This window comes from Zalophus californianus, chromosome 4 (genome assembly GCF_009762305.2).
Source record: "Zalophus californianus isolate mZalCal1 chromosome 4, mZalCal1.pri.v2, whole genome shotgun sequence".
Classification (NCBI taxonomy): Eukaryota; Metazoa; Chordata; class Mammalia; order Carnivora; family Otariidae; genus Zalophus; species Zalophus californianus.
Genome location: NC_045598.1, coordinates 77,478,909 through 77,501,061, shown reverse-complemented (window position 1 = coordinate 77,501,061; position 22,153 = coordinate 77,478,909). Strand labels below are relative to the sequence as shown.

The window sequence follows — 22,153 nt, the reverse complement described above, 5'->3', positions numbered from 1 at the left end:
GGTTACACAGGTATACACATTTGTCAAAACTCATCAAACTGTACATTTAAAATGGTGCATTTTATTGTATGTAAGTTATACGTCAATTAAATTGACCTTTAAAATATCTTTCAAGATCAAGGGGAAAATAAATATTTTGATAATAACAAAAACTAAGAATAAGTTTTTACCTCTAGAAGATCCTCATTGAGGTAATTTCTAAATTATATTCTTCAGATAAAAAGAAAGTGATTTAAAATGGGAGGTCTGAACCAAAAGAAGGAAAGAACAGCAAAAACAGTAGCAAAGACATGAGTATATCTAAACAAATGCTAACTTTAGAAAAGTTAAAAAACAGAATTACACTAAATATGACAACAGGATATAACACAGAAAGGGATGACTGGAATTAAAGTGTTCTAAGATTCTTTTGTCCCTTAAGAGGAAAATAAAGGTAATTATTCACTGTGGATTTTGTGGAGATAAGTATGCATGTTAAAATTTCTAGGGAAACTACTAAAATAGTAGAAATAGAGCATATAATTTCCAAAGCTAATAAAAGAGGGGGAGAGGGAAGGGAGGAAGGGAAGAAAGGAGAGGGACACAGAGAGAGGGAAGAGGGAGGGAGAGGGGTAGAGAAAGAGAGAGAGAAACCAATCAATACAAAAAGTGACAAGGAGATAAAAAAGAAACAGAAATAGGACAAAGCAAGACAGTTAAACATAACAAATGAATTATGAAGTAGTTGTTCTTGGCAAATTAGCATGGGTTGCTGGCTCCCTCTCTCAAAGTCAGTCTGAAAAAGACATAGAATTAAGAGAAAAACAGGAATTCCAGAAACCTCAGAAAAAGAAGCATGAAAAAAACAGTGAGACTTAAGGCTGTCTTAAACTGGTTTGTGTTACGGAGCTAGGTGGCGAAAGTCAATAGGGCAAAGTGCAGCTTGAGGTAGCAGTGGGAGGACAGAATGGATTAAAACATCTTATTTTTAGTCTTATTCTTGCCTCTCTCATCTTTACTGTGGAACAGTCATTTCTTGCCCCTTCCCTCTACACATCAGCTAGTGTCTATAATAAATACCAGGGCAATGGAGAAATCCTGTGAGCTGAGGAGCTAAAAATGGTTGTGGACTGACCAACTGCCTTCATGGAATCAACTTTCCATCCCTTCCCCACCCAAACTGTATGGAGACAGCCTCCCTCTAATGCCACTAAGGTACACAGATCAGTTTCTGTGGTTTATTTCTTCAAAAACAAATAATATACATGTGCGCATTACTGCTTCTCAAATCCTTTAACATCTCTAGAACAGGCTTATAGAGAAACAAAAGAATTTTTAAAAATTTCCAACCTTCAAATATTTAAAGAAGTAGGATGTTGAAAATGGATGCAGTAAAGTTTAGAATTTATCTTTAAAATACATTTAGTTTGGGGCGCCTGGGTGGCTCAGTCGCTAAGTGTCTGCCTTCGGCTCAGGTCATGATCCCAGGGCCCTGGGATCGAGCCCCACATCGGGCTTCCTGCTCAGTGGGAAGCCTGCTTCTCCCTCTCCCACTCCCCCTGCTTATGTTCCCTCTCTTTGCTGTGTCTCTCTGTCAAATAAATAAATAAAATCTTAAAAATAAATAAAAATAAATAAATAAAATACATTTAGTTTATGTTCTTGCAGATCCATATAACTTTGGATAATCAAGCTAAGGATCTTTTAAAATATTGTTCTATTGCTTTTAATTTTAAAGATCAGTGGCCCAAATGCCTCTTTACCTTAAGAGATGAGCTAATAATAATAGTGGTTGTCCATTTTATTTTTTCTTTTCTGCCATTTTCAGCCATCTGTCTGTCTCTGGATCAACCCAGCTTCTAATGGTGCCACAATCTGATAAAAAGAAAGAGCAAACAGGACAATGTAGAAACGTTTGGTGAATGAAAATAAAAGACAGAAATGAAACTAGGTTAATGGAGACACTCTAACGAATATTTGAAAGTTAAAATTTGAAACTGAAAAATATGTCTTGTTATACATTAAGCTTATTCAATACCATGCTTCCTATTGCAATACCATGCTTCCTACTGTTAAAAAGGAGACAGAACAATGACTCCAAAATGGAGTCATTTGTGCTAAACCCCACATCAGTAAACCAAAACTTAATATCTAACCTAACTACATTTTCAACCCCTTTGAATGTATGTAACCTTTAACCGGTCAACACCAAATTACCTGGTCAGCACTAGTGAAATAAATAATCCACCCAATAAATCCCTTCCTTTCCCCCCAGGAAGGCGATCTTGCCTGAAACAATGCATTCTTTGCAAATAATTTCTTTTTTCCACCTGCCTTTAAAAACCTCCCCTTTTCTACAGCTTGGTGGAGCTCCTTTCCCTTGCTAATTGGGATGTTGCCCAATTCATGATTTACTGAATGAAGCCAATCTGATTTTTAAATTTACTCGATTGAATTTTTGTTATTTAACTCTATTAACAATTACTAAAAGCAATGGTTCCCATTTCAGGGCACTAACTTCATGAAAGAAGACTTGTGTCAAGAACTGTGAAAGGTCTGTGGTTTTACTGTTATTTGCAAGCTAAAAAAAAAGTTAGCCTGCCACAGTTTCATGGATTTAACAAAAGACATAAGACTCTTGGATCAGAGGACAAAGAATGTTTTTTTTTTTCACCTGTTTTTTTACTCACAGGAAGTAACCTCATTCTCTCTCTTTTTTAAAGATTTATTGTTTTAGAGAGAGAGAACACAGGGGGAGGGGAAGGAGAGAGAATCTCAAGTGGACTCCCCACTCAGTGCAGAGCCCAAAGTGGGGCTCAATCTCACAACCCTGAGGTCATGACCCGAGTCAAAATCAAGACTCAAATGCTTCAATGACTGAGCCACCCAGGCACCCCAGGATCTTCATTCTCTTGCAGCAATTCCCCAAATCCAATTCCCACATGGTTATGGGGAAAAGGCTAGGTAATATCAGCAGAAACAGTGAGGTGTATTATAGGAAAGAAACCCTGAGCTTAGGAATCCCTGATTTTTATAATGGGCTGCAACCAAAACTGCCCTGTACTCTAGAGGAAAATACTATCTCTAACCTACAAAACTATTCACTACACATCCTTGAAAAGATAGTTGAGGAGTGGGGCCAGTATATGTGTATTTCTGTTGGTGCTGTTAATGCCTGTCTAGGGACCATACTTTTAAGAACTGCTACACTAAAGGAAGGAAGAGTACTCTGTGCAAGAACAACACAAAGTACTGTACACATTGGCAACCAGATAATAAAAGAAAATTATATAAGAAAATTTCAAAAATATCAGTGTGCTAAAGTTTAAAGTACAGGGGCGCCTGGGTGGCTCAGTTGTTAAGCGTCTGCCTTCAGCTCAGGTCATGATCCCAGAGTCCTGGGATCGAGCCCTGCGTCGGGCTCTCTGCTCAGCGGAAAGCCTGCTTCTTCCTCTCCCACTCCCCCTGCTTGTGTTCCTTCTCTCGCTGTGTCTCTGTCAAATAAATAAATAAAATCTTAAAAAAAAAAAGGTTTAAGGTACAGTTGTCTGAGGTGGGTAGGAGAAAAGGTAAAAATTCATTACTGTAGGGCGCCTGGGTGGCTCAGTTGGTTAAGCGACTGCCTTCGGCTCAGGTCATGATCCTGGAGTCCCGGGATCGAGTCCCACATCGGGCTCCCTGCTCGGCGGGGAATCTGCTTCTCCCTCTGACCCTCTTCCCTCTCGTGCTATCTCTCATTCTCTCTCTCTCAAATAAATAAATAAAATCTTTAAAAAAAAATTCATTACTGTAAATCTAGTAGCATTCAAGTGAGTATCACTGTGGTCTAAATTTGGTACTTTTCTGATGATTATGGACACTGACACTCTTAAGCCATGTTTCCATTTCTGTGAAATGGGTATGTCTTTTGTCCATGTTTCTATTAGATTTTCCTTTTCTTTTTCTCATTTGTAGGATTTCCTTATATAGTCAAGATATTAATTTTTGTCAACTATTTGTATTTTCTCCTGGTTTAGACTTGCCTTTTCCCCTTCTTTATATTATTTGAACTTAAAATTTTCAATATTGTCAAATTTACCAATGTTTTCATTTATTCTCCGTGCTTTTTAAGAAATCTTCTCTACCCAGAAGTCACAGATATTCTCTTTGTCTTCTAAATTTTTAGTTTGATCTTTCACATTTGTTTAATTCATCTAGAATTTTGTATAGAGTCTGAGGTAGGGATCCAATTTCATTTTCTAAAAATATGGCTACCTAAAAATGAATAAATAAATAAATAAAAAATAAAAATATGGCTACCTAGTTGTCCCAACACTATTTGGTAGTCTTTTCTCTCCTCATTATTTGCAATGCAATGTCACCATAGTGACACATTGTTTCCATATATTCACAGGTCTGCTTCTGGGTTCTATATTCTATTCCATTGTTCAATTTAATTATTCCCAAGTCAATGTCATGCTGTTTTTAATTTTTATAGTTTTATAAAAACTCTTGATTTCTATATGGGAAGTCTCAATATCTTACTCTTCTTTTTCAGTAGTGCTATATGTGTTCTTGGGTCTTTTTTCTTCCCTCTAAATTTTATTCATTTTTTTAAAGATTTTATTTAATTTATTTAGAGAAAGATCACGAATTGGGGGAGGGTCAGAGGATAGAGAGCATCTCAAGCAGAGCCCGACATGGGGCTCGATCTCATGACCCTGAGATCATGACCTGAGCCAAAACGCTCAACCGACTGAGCCACCCACGCGCACCACGCCCCATAAATTTTAAAATCATCATGTCAGTTGCTTTAAAACTGTTAGAGGATCTTTAAAATTAGAAGCGCATTTATCTATAAAACAATTTGGAAAAAACTAAATTCTTTATGAAATTGAGTCTTTCCATTTATGAATATGGTATATCTTTCCAAATATTTAGGACTTATACTCAAGTGTTTTCATTTAATAATCTGTCATAAGCTATTTCCTTACATATTTTTAGGGAATATGTAAAGGCTATATAATTTCTGTTGTATGGATTTGCCACCCTTTATTTGACCCTTATGCAGGAAAGGAAAAAATTTTCCTTTTACCCTTAGGAGTTCTTGGCTGAGATCCCCTATAATAAAAGACAGATTAACAAGAGAAAAACAAACCATTTTATTAACATGTATACCTCACATATACATGGAAGATAACCAGAAAAAAAATGAGTTAATTCCTTGAGAGAGCCTAAGCCACCACCCTAAATACCATCTTCAGATAAAGACAAAAGAAAGATGTTATGGGAGAGGCCAGTGCTGGGAAGGTACCACGAAAAACAGAGTAAAGGAGAGTAAGGTTTGTTATGCAGATTTAAGTCAGTGCCATCTTTAAGTTTCTTGTGATTTAGAGTCACCCTTCTCTTCTTGATACAAAGAAGATACTTAAAAATGGAGACTTTCTTCAAAAGTGTGAATGTACCTTACAAAAGGATAACTTCTATTCTGCTTCAGAGCTTCTCCTATGTCTGTATTTCTTAAAATAATCAGCTCAAAATAATCCTTATGTCAAATAGGCATATTCTGCTACCCTTAAATTATCTCTGGTAATTTACAATGGACATATGATGTAGTCCCAAACTTTTCCAATTATAATTAATTTGCAATAACATGGAATTATCTTGTAAAACCACAAATATCATATTCCTCCCCAATTAAAATCCTTTAATGATTCACCATGGCCTACTCAAGGTGTACAAATTCTTTCCTTTTCAGGCTCACGTCCTACCATTCCTTAACGTATCACATGTGCTCTAGCTATTCTGAAGAACCTATAGGCGCCTGGCTGGCTCAGTTGGTTGGGCGACTGCCTTCAGCTCGGGTCATGATCCTGGAGTCCCGGGATCGAGTCCCACATCGGGCTCCCTGCTCGGCAGGGAGTCTGCTTCTCCCTCTGACCCTCTTCCCTCTCGTGCTCTCTGCCTCTCATTCTCTCTCTCACAAATAAAAAAAAAAAAAAAAATCTTAAAAAAAAAAAAAAAAAAAAAAAAAAAAAAAAAAAGAACCTATAGTCCTAAACAAGAAATGCTTTTTCACACCTCATCTCTATATATTCTGAATAAAATTCCCCTCACTTTGTCAATTCCTAGTTATTTTTTAAAATTAGCAGTTTGTGTGTTACTTCCTCTAAAAAACTCTCCCCTGTTCTCCATAGGCAATCAGGACTTCCCTCTTCTGTGGACCTATAGTAGCCCAAGCATATCTGTTAAATTATTCATTAATATAGTTAAATTTGTTTACATAGTTGTATTCTCAATGAAGAGACTTCTCACTGGAGGCTCCTTAAGGAGAGTGACCATGTTTTATTCATCTTTGTATTCCCAATGCCTATCACAGTGCCTGGCACTTTTGCTAAATACAAACAGTAGTCCAGAAGTCAGAAGTAAAATAAAGGTTATGGCAAGCTGGGAACAAATAAGTAAGTTCTGGATGATTGCCATTAACAGTGGAAGGTTTCTGCCATGTGTCTTTATGTGTTAGAAATATGTGGTGCAGAGATGGATCAAACTAGCTTAAAAGGCACATCCTCACAATGTCAGTCTTTCTTCCCAGTAAACAAGGCAGGGTTTGCTGAGTTTACCTGGGGAGACTCTGAGTATTCTGGGATCAGATTCTTAGGAATAGACTGAAGTCACATGAACTCCTCTTCTGGGTCATACCTACCCTCTCACTAAATCTGACATGCAGCTGGCCAAGGCATCAACAAGAGCTCAGCATATCTATCATGAACTCTAGTTCTCTGTATCAGGTTGACCAAAGGGCAGGGGGGTAAAAGAATGTGGGGGTATTTTATAAGTAAATATATGTGGCAGGTGTGTAGATGAACCAATCAGAAGCCAAAGTATTCTACCATGATCTAGCTGATGATTTGTTGGGTGATGGGTGGTGACAAATAAATGTGGACACGTTAGGCAATAAACAATGCTTTCAAAAACTATGCTATGAATACAGATCTGTGGTTAGTGTACAAGTTGGCAAAGTAAACTGTGGAGGCAGAAGAATTCTTTAATTCTTAAGTAGTAATGAATAAACTTAGATTCTACAGAGGCTGTGTTCTTGGTGAGAGCTTTTCCTATTACCAAAATCTCATGATGATCAGAGTCCCCTGATTAAATAGAATGATATGTAGTCAGAAGTGAATTAAATGACTTTCTGGGTCTTTACCCTGAGCACAAATGTCATAGTTCATAATAAATATACAAAGAGAATTACATGCTTACAAAACATCTTGTTGAAGAAACATTTTGAAAAGGATGTACTGACCTGACTTGGTGGCAAAACGGCAAGAAGCAAATGGCCACTGGGAAAGTAGGTACCTGGTACTCCATATATGATACTTCAGGATCATCCCTGAACAACTCTGGAAATAGTTGCCAAATGCTTATTCTTGCCTAAAAGGCGGCCAATTAGATGCAAAGTTGTTTTAAACTAAAAGAAGTATATGGGGTTGAGTTCCATGAGTTGCAGCAGAGTCTAGTCAGGAATAAAAGAGAAAAAAACCCTGCATGCATAGTTAAATGTATAAAAATAAATTTCCAAACACATTTAAAAGAAAAAAAAATAAAAGAGATAGATGCAAATCAAAAGCCAGAGGGATCAAATATAAAGACTAATTCTAGAAACAGAATGAAGGTTCCTGTCACTGAGTTTAGTTTAGTGTCTGGTGAAAGGTAAAGCAGCAAAAATATCTTAGCAACAAGAAAAACTATGTTAGAATATTGGTGGTGTATCGGGGGCAGGGGGAGGGGTGGAGTTGCAAAAGACAAAATGGGTGCTTATGGCTTTGATTCAGTGAGGATGTGGAGTGTATGTGGAATCTATGCCAAATATAAGGCATACATTCAGACCTTTTGGTAGAAGATCCATAGTACAGTAGAAAAAATACAATGGGAGTTAGACCAGGGTTCTAGTCTTACCTCTAATACTGTAATCACTCAATGTCTTTAAGCCTATTTTCACACATATAATTACATACAATGAGATGAATAATACTGGCTTGCCAATACCTCAGAATCATTAAGAAAATCAAATGACATAATACAAATATATTATTATCATCATTATATATATCTGTTAGATGAATGAGAAATAAGAGAAATAAGTTTTTTACTTTCACTTATTCCTTCTCTATTGTTCTCCCTTTCTTCAGATAGATCTGAGTTTCTGACACTATCATTTCCCTTCTCTCAAATTTTTTTTTAGGTTGTACAATGTGTTTTTATTTTTATTTTTTAAGGTTTTGTGCATATTCCAGTTAGTTAATATACAGTTAGCTAACATATAACTCTCAAGAAATTCTTCACATTTCTTATAAAACAGATCAACTGGCAACCAAATCTTTCAATTTCTGCTTATCTGAGAAAATCTTTATTTCTCCTTCACTTTGAAGGAGGACACAGCAGGACAGAGAATTCCAGGTCAGTGGTTTTATTCTCTCAGTAATTTAAGTATTTCACTTCACTCTCTTGCTTGCATGGTTTACATGCAATTACATCCAAGATCAGGGTGCCATCCCAGATGGGTTCTGGTGAGAACTTTAGTCCTAGTTTGCAGACAGTTGGCCACCTTTTTACTGAGTCCTCACATGGCACAGAAAGTGATAGCACCAGCAAGCTCTGCTGTAATGTAATTTGTATCTTTGCTCCTCTTATAGATAAGGTTGTTTCTATCAAGATATTTTATCTTTGATTTTCTGTAGTTTGAGTATGATATGTCTAGGTGGAGTTTGTTTTTTGGGGGGGTTTTGTTGTTGTTGTTTTGGCATTTATCATCCTTGGTGTTCCCTGAGATTCCTGGATCTGTGGTTTGGTGTCTGGCATTAATTTGGGGAAATGGAAACTCTTAGTCACTGCTTCAAGTATTTCTTCTGTTCCTTTCTCTTTCTTCTCTTTTTGGTATTCACATTACACATGTTATACTTCTTGTAATTGTTCCACAGTCCTTGGATATTTTGCTCAGTTTTTTTCAGTCTTTTTTCTCTTTGCTTTTCAGTTTTGGAAGTTTCTATTAGCATATCCTCAAGCTCAGAGATTCTTCCCTCAGCTGTGTCAATTCTATTAATGAGTCCATCAGATGAGTCTTCCTTTCTGTTATATCCTCTTTTATTTCCAACACTTTTTTATTCGTTCTTATAATTTCCATCTCTCTGCTTACACTACCCATCTGTTCTTGTTATATTGTCTAATTTTTCCATTACAGCCTCCCACATATCAGTTACAGTTGTTTAAAATTCCTAGTCTGATAATTCCAACATCCCTGCTATATCTGGGCCTCTGGTGCTGTCTCCTCAAATTATGTTTTCTCCCTTTTAGTATGCCTTATAGTTTTTTGTTGAAAGTCTAACATGACCTACTTGGTAAAAGAAACTCTGGTACACAGGCCGTTGGTGACATGGTGGTAAGGTATAAGGGGAGGAGAAGGATTCTATAGTTCTAATATTAGGTCTCAGTCTTTTCAGGAGCCTGCAATGCTGAGCTGTGAATTTTACCAGTGTTTCTCAGATTTTTCCCCTGCTTAGGTGGGAGGGGATGCCTCCAGGGGGCTAAAGCTGGGTATTTCCCTTGGCCCATGTTGATTAGTCTATGATAAAATACCAACACAGTTAGGTTTTGGTAAAATTTTTTAATTTTTTTTTTTTTTTGAGAGTCTTAAGCAGGCTCCATGCCCAGTGCAGGACCCAAGGCAGGGCCTGATCTCACAACCCTGAGATCATGACCTGATCCAAAATCAAGAATCAGATGTTTAACCAACTGAACCACCCAGGTGCCCCATCTTGAGAGCAGAATTTTTAAAACAGGATGCTCTCACATATTTCAAAATGTTTTTTTTTTTTCTTTTCCCCCTGCCAGAATCACAAAGGAATTTTTCTTCAATATTCACTGTGAGAACCTGGTAGAGCTCCCAGAGGTAGAACTCACAAAAGTGTGGGGGTCTGCTATGGACCTAATGATGTTCCACCAAAATCATATAATGAAGCCCAATTTGATGGTATTTCAAAATGGGTCCTTTGGGAGATAATCAGGATTCGATGAGATGAGGTCAAGAGTGGGGCCCTCATGATGGGATCAGTGCCCTTAAAAGAAGAGATGCTACAGCAAAAGGTGGCCCACTGTCTGCAAGCTAGGAAGAAAGTTCTTGCCAAAACGCACCCAGGATGGCACCCTCATCTTGGGACTTCCAGCCTCCAGAACTATGAGAAAATAAATGTCTGTTGTATAAGCCCACCCAGTCCACGGGATTTTGCTATGGCAGTTCACACTAAGACAGGGCTCCCCTAATTAATGGGTCCCCCTACTTATTGACACAGTGCCTCCAGCAATTCTTCAATTACACTTTAGGTTTCCCCATTCCATCCCAGTACTGGTACCTGCAGAGGTTTCTGCTTATTGGTTTCTGCTCCAGTAAGTGATTCTTTGTATCAATCCCTCTGTCTCTACAATTTTGGGTGCAGAAGTTTGCCACATGGCCTCACTTCTCTGACAGATTTGTTGTTGATTTTTCAGTTTGTTCAGCTTTTTACTTGTTAGGATGGAGTTACTAGTTCTATTACGTGCTAGACTAGAAATCAGAAGCTGAGAGTTTTATTTTTTAAATTTTAAACTACCACATGTGCATATTTTTTGTTACTAGGAGCACTTTCTTATTCTCTGATCATTCTTCTTCATGGCATCTCTTTGTTTTATGAATTCAGTATCTCTCATCTCTCTGAGGTAGCTAATTACGTTTTTTTAAAGTTTTCTTCCGTTGTCCACATTGTTTCAGTTTTCTACAGATCTTTTTTTGATTATTTAATCTAGTTTTCATGTTGGAAGGTTTCCTCAAATGTCTAGTAATCCTTAATTGTCTTTTCTTACTTATTTATTAATAAAAAAATACCTATGTATTTGATATTATAGGGACTATGGACACAATAGTGAACAAAACAAATCTCCACCCTCATGAAGCTTCCATTCTAGTGAGATGATTCCAGCAATTAAAAAAAAAAAAGACAAATATGGGTGATAAGGAGAGAGTGATGGAAGGTAGCAATGTGTGCCATGGAGAAAAATAAATTAGAGTACATGGGGAATAAGTGCTGGAGACTATTGTCATTTAATGTTGGATCGTTACAGAAGACATCTCTTATAAGATAAGAGACGTGCCCGGTATTCCCAAATCCATCTTCCCAGATGAATGTCTCCAGAAACAAACCTCCGGCCTTCTCCATTGGAGAACTGTAGGGTGAATTTCCCTGAATGTTCAGAATGGAGAAGAGAACCCAAGGAAGTTCTAATAGATTTGCATATGAACTTTCAACAATCTTTTCTCCTTCCACACTCTGCTCTTGATGTGCACCAATACCTGATGCTTCCAAGTACAGTACTCAGCCTCTTGTCCATGAGGCAAAACTCCTCTCTTCTCATTAATTTCTCCCTCTGTAGGTACTTGGATAACTTTCTTTTATAACCAAATTGATTACCATTCCTCTCTGTCTTCGTTTCCTCATACTCATTTAAATTTCTCACTTGCTATTTTACTCCTTCTTTGTGTTTGTTAATTAAAAAAAAAAATCTTTACTATCATTTCAAATGTTCAGAGAAGAAGAAAAGATAAACAGATGGGGTCAATCTGCTATTTTAGACAAGAAGCCTGTGGTATTTTGATTAATTCCTTTTTTATTTCCATTGCCATCACTTATATATACACCATTCTCATTCTAAACTCTTCCAAAATTCTCTCAAGTTTCTAAAATACTCCCTCTTATCTCTACAAATGCAAACTTCATATCTCAATCTACAAAACCTTCTCAGACGAATATTATCCCACAATTATCTTTCCCTAAATAATATCATTAGAAGATTTCCCTTTACTTGTTTGAGATATGAATTCACCTCCTTACTATATTCCCTTAACACTTAGCACAGTGGTGTTTACTAAAGTAGTTGGTCAATGAATTATGTTCCTATAACATTAGTGATAAGATATGCTGACAATACTAACAGTAGGCTTCTAGTAACAAAAGAAATTATTTTGGTTGTAAGCAATATCTCTTATATTTAACTTCTAAGATCCCTCAGTGGGAGAATCCATTTTATAGTGCCAAGTAGAAGTAGTAATCTGAAATAATAAGATGCATATTATAATCCCAAGAGAAAGCACTAAGAAAATAACTAAAAAAAAGTAAAATAAAAATCAACAAAAAAAAGAAAAAAGAAAAATCAACAGAGAAATTAAAGTGGTAAACTAAAAAATACTCATATATTACAAAAATGGTAGTAAAAAACTAACAGAGGAACAACAAAGACATATAAAGAACAAATAACAAAATCGCAGATTTAATGGTGGTGATGGTTGTACAGCATAGTGAATATGCTAAAAATCACTGAGTTTAAAATTCACTCCAATTCACTTTAAAAATTCATTTTAATTCACTTTAAAACGGTTATTTTTGTGTTATGTGGATTATATCTCTTAAAAAAAACTTAAATAGCAGGCATAAATCCAGCCATATTAAATAATTACATTAAATGTGAACAGATAAAATGTTCCAGCCAAAGCAAAATCCACTATATGCTGTCTTAGATTCAAAGATATAAACAGAATGAAAATCATAAAATAGAAAAAAGATACACCATGCAAACAGTAACCATAAGAGAGTTGGAGTGACTATATTAATAGAAAACAAAATAGACATTAAGAAACATCACTACAGACAAGGAGAAATGCTTTACAATGATAAAAGACTCAATATATTAGGGATATATAACAACTATAAATGTATTTCCATCTAACAGAGACCTAAAACACATGAAACAAAAGTCATATAAAGTATGTCCTCTAACCACAAAAGAATTAAATTAGAAATCAATATAAATAAAAACAAATGTCTTATATAAAGAAATTAAACACACACAAGAAAGAAATGAGTCAAAAAACTAATCACAATGGAAATGAGACAATATTTTGAACTGAATGAAAATAAAAATAAAATATATAAAAATTTATGGGATATAGCTAAAGCAGTATTAGAGGGAAATTTATAACTTTAAAAGACTAAATTTAAAAAGGTCTCAAATTAGCACCTTACTCCATTTTAAAAAACTAGAAAAATTAAACCCAAAGCAATTAGAAAGAAGATTAAAGCAGCAATCAGTAAAATAGAATACAGAAAAACAACAGATAAAATTAATGAAATAAAAAGTTGGGCCTTTGAAAAGATCAACAAAACTGACACTGAGCTAAACTAACAGAGAAACAGAGAGAAGGAGGGAGGGGATATAAACTACCAAATCTGGAACGTAAGAAGGAATATCACTGACAACCTTTCAGAAATTAAGATTATAAAGAAATACTATAAACAACTTTGTGTCAACAGATTTGATGACCTATATAAAATGGACACTTTCCTAGAAAGACAAAAATTACCATTAATGAAAAAATAGAAATAAGAGAAATCTAAATACAGGCATACCACGGAGAAAGTGTGAATTTGGTTCCGGACCCACCACAATAAAACAAATATCACAATAATGTAAGTTAAATGAATTTTTTGGCTTCCTGGTACATGTAAAAGTTATGTATACTATATTGTATAGTCTGCTAGATGCAAAATAGCACTAAAAAAATACCAACGTATATACCTTACTTTAAAAATACTTTCTTGCTAAAAAATGCTAACCATAATCTGAGCTTTCAGGGAATTGTAATCTTTTTACTGTAGGAGGGTCTTGCCTCCATGGTGATGGCTGTTGACAAAGGATGACTGAATCAATAAAAATACAAGACCCATCTATAATACCGCCTACAAGAGACTCACTTCAGACCTAAAGACACATACAGACTGAGAGTAAAGGGACGGAAAACATATGCAATCAAAAACAAAACAAAACAAAAAAGCCGAAGTAGCAATACTAGAGAAAACAGATTTTAAAATGAAGACTGTAACAAGAGACAAATGAGAGCATTACATAATGATAAAGGAATCAGTCCAACAGGAGAATATACTTATAAATATCTAGGCACCCAATACAATAACACCTAAATACATAAAGCAAATATTAACAGACATATAGGGAGAAACTGGCAGTTATACAATAATAGCGGACTTTAACACCCTACTTACGTCAATGGATAGATCATCCAGACACAAAATCAACAAAGAAACAGTGACTCTGAACAACAAATTAGACCAATGGATCTAACAGATATATACAGAATATGTCATCCCAAAACAGCAGAATATCAAGTTGAATCAGTAATCAAAAAATTCCCAGTGAACAAAAGTCTGGGACTAGAGAGCTTCACAGATTAATTCTACCAAACATTTTAAAAAGAGTTAACAATATTTGTTCTTCTAGTCCATAAGCATGGAATGTTTTTCCATTTCTTTGTGTTGTCTTTAATTTCTTTCATTGGTGTTTTATAGTTTTCAGAGTACAGGTCTTTCACCTCCTTGGTTAGCTTTATTCCTAGGTATCTTATTATTTTTGGTGCAATTGTAAATGGGATTGTTTTCTTAATTTCTACTGCTTCATTACTGGTGTATAGAAATGCAGGATTTCAGGGGTGCCTGGGTGGCTCAGTTCGTTAAGCCACTGCCTTTGGCTCGGGTCATGATCCTAGAGTCCCAGGATCGAGTCCCACATCAGGCTCCCTGCTCAGCGGGGAGTCTGCTTCTCCCTCTGACCCTCTCCCCTCTCATGTTGTCTCTAATAAATAAATAAAATCTTTAAAAGAAAAAAAAAAGAATATATTCTTGATAAAACTCCAGAAAATGCAAACTAATCTACAATGACAGAAAACAGAACCATGGTTATGAGGAAGGCATAATGGGGACAGAAGGGAAAATTACAAACAGGCAGGAAGAAGCTTTTGGGGATGATGGGTATCTTCACTATACTGATTAGCGGTAATGGTTTCACCAGTGTGTAAGTGTATCAAAACATCACATCATGCAGTGCAATTCATTATACATCAATTATACCTCAAAAAATATTTTTATATTATGTATTAAATGTATTACATTATATATAAATATGTATTATATAATTATTCATATGTAATATACATTATAAATAACATAATTATACATCACATAATATAAGTATATATTATATAATAAACATATATAAGTATATATTATACAATAAACATATATAAGCATATATTATATAATAAACATTATACATTTAATGTACATATTATATATATATAAAAAATGCCTGAATCTCTTAAAAGCTTTTAAATAGCTCCAAAAATATTTAAAAATGATGTGTGTCATTTTTAAATTAAATTCTGTTGTGTAAGAAGCACAGGTGTTTAATACTAGAGCTATTAAAAATATTTCTTATGCTCAAGTTTTGAAATCTGTAGCAATTCTAGTTACTTCATTACCAGTAGCTTACTCTTGCTGCTATGGAACCAAAATTGATGCCAGGCAGCTAAAATCAAACAAAGATAACAGAACTAATCCTTTGTTATGAAGTGAAAATTAACCCTTCTGAAACACCTTGATAGTCACCACTGAAAAAGATACCAGCAGTTACTACATCCCAATTATTTTCCAAAAGGAAAAACACATTCAACTTTTAAATAAAGTAACCTGCACTGCTTATAAGGCTAGAAAAAACATCTTTACTTTTATAGTGTCTTCTTTCAGTAGTAACATCTTTTACAACAGTATGAAAAAGAAGAGTCTGAATTATCAGAGTTCTCCTACATTTTTGTAAGAAGCAACTATTTTTCATTTCTTTAAAGCACAGAAATCACCAAGGTGAGGAACTATTGATAAGTTTCTATGTACACGGAGAGAAAAAGAGGGCAGCACTAAAGTGAGTTCTTAAAGGAAGAAAGGAAGCCCCAGGAAGCCTTTCTGGACTGGGAATTGAGACAAACTCAGAAGAGCACAATGTTTATCTGGCTTGGCAATCTACCCAGCATGGCTTTGGGAGGTACAGATACTGGGAATTCTCAAATATTAAATCAAAACCTAGAATAAATGGGACCAAGAGTTTTTAGATTTTTAAAAGACTAAAGTGGTATTAAAGGTTATTCTTTAAAAGACTGTGTATTCATCTTCAGAGCAATATAACATAATAATTAAGAGCACAAATTCTATGGTTGGAGTACCTAGCTTCAAATCCTGGTTCCTTCACCTACTAGTTATATGCACTTGGGCAAGTCATTTTTACCTCTCTAAACTTCAGCTGTCTTGTTTGTAAAATGCAAGTAACAGTCCTACATTCATAACACTTCTGTGAGGATTAAATCACATCATGAAGTAGCAATATGGTGTACTGTTTAAGTGTGTGGCCTCTAGACAGGCTCCCTGATTTGAATCTTTGGTTCTGCTATCTACTAGATGTAAATTATTTGATCTTGAGCAAATCACTTAACTTCTCCATACTGCAGTTCCTCATCTGTAAAATGTGGATAATGGGAGTGCCTGGGTGGCTCAGTCTGTTAAGTGTCCAACTCTTGATTTCAGCTCAGGTCATGATCTCGGGGTCCTCGGATTGAGTCCCATGTGGGGCTCTGCACACCCAGCAGGGAGCTGCTTAAGGATTCTCTCTCCCCTCCATCCCTCCCCCCACTCATGTTCTGTGTGTCTCACTCTCTCTCAAGTAAATAATCTTTTTTTAAAAAAGAGGATTAATGTATTATTGTGCATAAAGCACTTAAAGCAGTAGAGCACATATGTGAAGTAGTCATTACTGAAATGCACTTTGCAAATAGTAAGCTTCAATAAATGTTAATTACTACTATTAAACAAGAGATATGATACACTTAAAATTGTTATTTCTAAATGTATAATTTTTACTTTTTAAAAAGAGAATGCTTGTGGTCAATGTAGTAAAAGGAGAGCTGGCCCTTGTTTTATAAGTAACAGAATTTGATGTCTGTTATTTCTACTCCTCTTAGAATGTTCAAATCCTATGGTTACTTTGTAGTTTAGATAATGCCTCAACATTTCCATGAAGAATTCTCAGACTATATTTCAATTTTTGGTCTCCTTCCATACTAGTCCCACAGTAGATATTTAATAAACATTATGTTATTTAACTGGGTAACCAAGGAATCCATATCCCAGGCTTCTCCTTCCAACATAGACCCCTTAGGGAGACAAGATGGGAGAGAGAAAGCTGAAATGATTTCAACTTGGTAGTAAAATTAAAGGCTGCACAGAGTGGAGACATACTAACACAAAAGATGAGTTAGAAATGGAATGAGAGGGCACTTGGGTGGCTTAGTCAGTTAAGTGTCTGCCTTCAGCTCAGGTCATAATCTCAGGGTCCTGGGATCAAGTCCCACATCGGGCTCCCTGCTCAGCAGGGAGTCTGCTTCTCCCTCTCACTCTCCCTCTGTGCCCTCTCCCCTTTTGTCTCTCTCAAATAAAGTCTATATAAAAGGAAATGGAATGAGAATGGTGTATAAATATATTTAAATATATATATTAGTGTGTGGAATGCTCAAAAGAGAACATAAGCAACTGAGCACTAAACTTCATTTTTGGCTGGGTTTTGAACAACCAATGTGAAAAGGAAAATAGAATATTTATGTAATTTTACATTTCAGGAAATTCTGGCTGAAAGAGGTTCGCACCAACAGTCACGTACACCTTTGGGTAGTACGGACATCTTAAGAATAGTAAGTCATCCAATCCATGGACACAGAATGTCTTCCATTTATTTGTGTTTTCTGTGAAGGGCCAGACAGTAATTACTTTAGGCTTTGTGGGCCACACAGTCTCTTGCAATGACTCAACTCTGCCACTATAGCATGAAAGCAGCCAGTCACAGACAAAAAGTAAACAAATTAATGTGTTTGGGTTTCTTAAAATTACACTTAAGAATACAAAGATATGAATTTCACATAATATTCATTCGTCACAAATATTTTTTCCAATCACTTAAAACTATAATTATTTTTTTTAAAGATTTATTTATTTATTTGAGAGAGAGAGAAAGAGAGCACAAGTGGAGGGAGGGGGAGAGGGAGAGAGACAATCCTTAAGCAAACTCCCCACAGAGCCCAATGCAGGTCTCGATCCCAGGAACCTGAGATCACGACCTGGAGCTGAAATCAAGGGTTGGCTGCTTAACCAACTGAGCCACCCAGGCACCCCTATAAAGAATTATTCTTGGCTCCAAAGGTGGAGGACCAGATTTGACTCCGGTGCCATAATTTTCCAAGCCCTCCCTAAGACATTCATGGTATATCATGATCTTGGTTCTCTCCTATACATCTAGAATGGTACTAGATTTGTACCATCCTTGGGAGAAATGAAAAAAGAATCACTCAAATCATGTTCTATAGGTTTAATTCTCTTATAGAATCCAGTTAAGAACAGCTGTATTTTAAGTGATAAAGATTAAGAGTTTAAAAAAAAAAAACTGGTTAGGATATGAAGCACAAGGACTCTTACACACGGGTAGCTGAAATGTAAACTAATATAACCATTTTGGAAGATAATTAGGGATTGTTGGGGTAATCTTTGATGGGCCCTCAGTGTCCCTGCATGTTTTTTTCTGAAAATGCCAAGAATATCAGGCCCTCTTTACCCATGTCATTTTTCATTTGCAATGAGTAACACTGAGAAATGCATTGAGCAGGCTTATCACCACTCATTATTAAGTGCTCCTCTCTGTTAACATAACCAGTTGCCTGTGTGTCTAAGTCCACTTATGTTATTCCAACACATCTACCTCTTGTGGATTTGGAAGCCAAGGAAACCATCAGGAACCTAAATCTTTGGCTACTACTTTTGCCATAATTTTCTTTTAAATCCTGTGTCTGGTCCAGGCATCAAGTATCTTCTGCCAGAATCAAACAAACAATATCAGGCCAAGTAGGATAAAATCTCAGACTTTTCAGAGTTCTTGACAGGCAGTATCTACCAAATACTTGAAGTTGAAGATACACAACCAGCAATTAAACTCCTAAGTTTATACTGAAAAGAAATGCATACAACGTGTATTAAAAGATTTGTACAAGAATGTTCATAACAGCATTTTTAAACTTTATTCCTCATACTTTTGCCTAAATCTTTAATCTATCTTTCAAGGCTAGAATGAGTCATGTGGTAATGGATTAGAGTTGGCAACATCAGTATGAAATCACTATCAGCTTAACAGAAATACAAATGAATATATACAGAAATACTTATAGACGTGTGGTCATACATGGATTAGTACATACAAGTATATATTTCTTTGCTCTGCTGAGAGAGGCCTAAAAGAAATGATACTTTCTCAGCAACAATCACACCTACCAGCCAGACTTTGGTTTCTAGTACCATTCTCCAATAAAAAGAAGCAGGGCTCTTTGGAGAAATGGCTTATTCTAGGACTGGAACAATAAACATACAAGCTGAGCCTAGAGTATTCTGTAGTGACAGAAAGTAAGGAGGTGATTAAAAACAAAAACAAAGGAAAAACTTACACTGAGATGAATATGACAAAAAGAGTAATCAACTGAAAGAGACTCCTACAGCCAAAGCTGGAACAGCGTGAGTAGCAAACTAAATAAAATAATATAATTCAAAGTATAAAACAAATATCCGCACATCCATACTGATATAAAGGATTGAGTAAATTAATAAATGGGGGAGAAGAGACAAATCTCCTGACACTGCCTCCAAGAGACACTGGAGAAACATGATAGGTACTACCTCAGTCAGGTGGTAAGAGTCTACATTAATAGTCATCAATCATGTTGACAGTATGTACCACGATAAAATGTAACCTTCCTCTCAATAATCCATAATCCCAGTCCTACCATGAGAAACACACCAAATTCCAATAGTAGGGCATCCTATAAAATACTTGACCAGCACTCCTCAAAGCCATCGAAGTCATCAAAAACAAAGAAGGTGTGAGAAACTGTCACAGCCAGGAGGAACCTAAGCAAACATTGTAATTAAATGTAATGTGTTATACTGACTGGAATCCTGGAACAGAAAAAAAGGACATTAAGTAAACAACTAAGGAAATCAGAATAAACTATGAAGTTTAGTTAATAATAATGTAATAATGGTTAATTGTGACAAATGTACCATATAATACAAAATGTCCGTAATAGGGGAAACTAAACAAACAGTATGTAGGAATACTCTGGACTTTCACCTCAATTTTTCTGTAAATCTAAAACTATTCCAAAAAATAACGTCTATTTAAAAAAAAAAAATCCTACCTCTCCTTCAAGGTCCATTAAAAATCCTGTCTGCTGCACGAAACTATCCCTGATCCCCTCCAACTTAAATGAGACCTCTCCTTCCTTCCCACCTCATACCAGCTCTGCTGAGCACCTACCATATTTTGCCCAACAAAATTATTTATAAACATGTTTCATTTCCCCTAAATCATAAGCATCTTAACATCAAATTTATATTTGTCATGTTATTTAATACAAAATTATATTGAAGCAAAATTGAGAAACCAACTAACCAAGATGAAAGTCACATTTAGTTAGTGTTAGTTAGTATCTCCTAAGGCAGTTTCTTTCTACTTCTGAACAACTCTAATATTAGAAAGTTCTTCCTGCTGGTTTGAAACCAAATGTTCTATAATTTCCTCATTTATTGCATGAATGAATGAATGACAACTACCTCTGTGAGAGCAGGGAACACCTTCTGTTTTACTTAACACTGTATCTCCAGCACCTGGCACACAGTAGACACTCAAAAAACACTTGTTTTGGGGTCTCCTGGGTGGCTCAGTTGGTTAAGCCTCTCTGCCTTCGGCTCAGGTCATGATCCCAGAGTCCTGGGATCCTGTCAGCAGGGAGCCTGCTTCTCCCTCTCCCTCTGCCCCTCCCCCCTGCTCATACTCTCTAATAGATTTTTTTTAAATCTTAAAAAAAAAAACCCACACATTTGTTTTTGAATGAGTAAATGGCTACCTGGCTAGGGAATGGACTGCAACTTTTATTTCCCCTCCCATACAATTTAATTTACTGTTTAGTTAATGACCACCCTCCTGATAATACAGTCACATAATATATAGTCATTTAATTCCTCACACCCTTATATGTAGGTTTTACGAACAATTTAAAACTAATTTAACTGAAGCTATAAGAGGTTTAGTAATTTTGTGCAATTGTAAGTGCAAAAGGAATTGCGATCAGTAGATCCCCAAGAGTGTACAATTAACGACTAGAAATGAACCAGAAAACTAGGGCTGAGGCAGCAAGGTCCCCCCCGGAATGTCTGGGGAAAAACTCCTGGACCAGCAGCCAGGCCGGCGGCTCATCCAGCCCACAGCTCCGCGCCTCTGGGCAAATCACTGCACTTCTAGTTGGCCTGCTTCCTCGTCTGAAAATAAAAGGCTCAGACTCAAAGCGTCTTAAGTCTTTGCTGGTTCCAAGGCCCTAGTATTCTCGGCTATTAGGGTTTTGTTTGTTTTTCTCAAGTTTTCAAATTCAAATCGGTTTAACCCTGGACAAAAACCTCCCGTAAATCGCGTTCCCGCTCAGTCGCCTCAACTGACAAGTGATCTTCATGGCCGCGTCCATTCTTGAGATTCTCCACCCCCCCACCCCGATGCAGTTGGGGGGACGGGCTACAAACAACACCTAACGTAAATAAAATATAAATTCGCAGGCTGCACGACGACAGGGCTTCTGAAAACTAAACACGTCTACAACTCTACCTGAAAAACATGAGGAAACCCCTTGCCACACAACTCTCAAAGGAAGAAAAGAATGGGGCGGATCCTCTCTCACTCCTACAAAGCTCTGAGGTAAAGACAGCACCTCGGCAAGTCTGAGGAAAAAACACACTCTCAGGAGAAGGAAGCAATAACAACGTGAAGAACCAGGTCCTCGATAGCTGAAAACACACCTACCAGATCAGCAGGTCCCTGGGGCCACGTTGCCTCCCAAACTTCCAGAACGTTCCCCAAGTAGCCAGAAGCACGGAGGGCGGGGCACAGAGGCCCAAGCGCGTTGGTGGCTTCTCTAGCCGCGGTGCGCGCTCTCCACTGGCTGGGCATCCGCGCAGCCGCAGACCTCGCTAACGACGGCCCCGCCTTTCCTACTCTTTAGATTGCGAGGTTTTCACCAAGGGCTAAGTGGTTAGGAAAAAGTGGAGGGGTTAGTTTGTTTTTTGCGTTTGACTTAGTCGCCTGGAGTTGACTTTTCACAACTTTCTAAAATGTAGGCTCAATTCTTTTACTT

The 22,153-nt window shown here is 36.5% G+C and overlaps 1 protein-coding gene across 1 annotated transcript in view; it reads right to left on the bottom strand.

Moving 5' to 3' along the window:
* The window catches only part of C4H1orf146 (chromosome 4 C1orf146 homolog), a 34,145-nt gene extending 12,196 nt beyond the window's left edge, over positions 1–21,949 (bottom strand). The window contains exons 1-2 of the mRNA XM_027597009.2: positions 21,823–21,949; positions 1,743–1,854 (exon numbers count right to left, since the gene is read on the bottom strand). Of these exons, the coding sequence (XP_027452810.1) occupies positions 1,743–1,811 (69 nt within the window). The 5' untranslated portion in view covers positions 1,812–1,854; positions 21,823–21,949. The remainder of the gene's footprint in view (positions 1–1,742; positions 1,855–21,822) is intronic.
* Between the last annotated feature and the right edge of the window lie 204 nt (positions 21,950–22,153).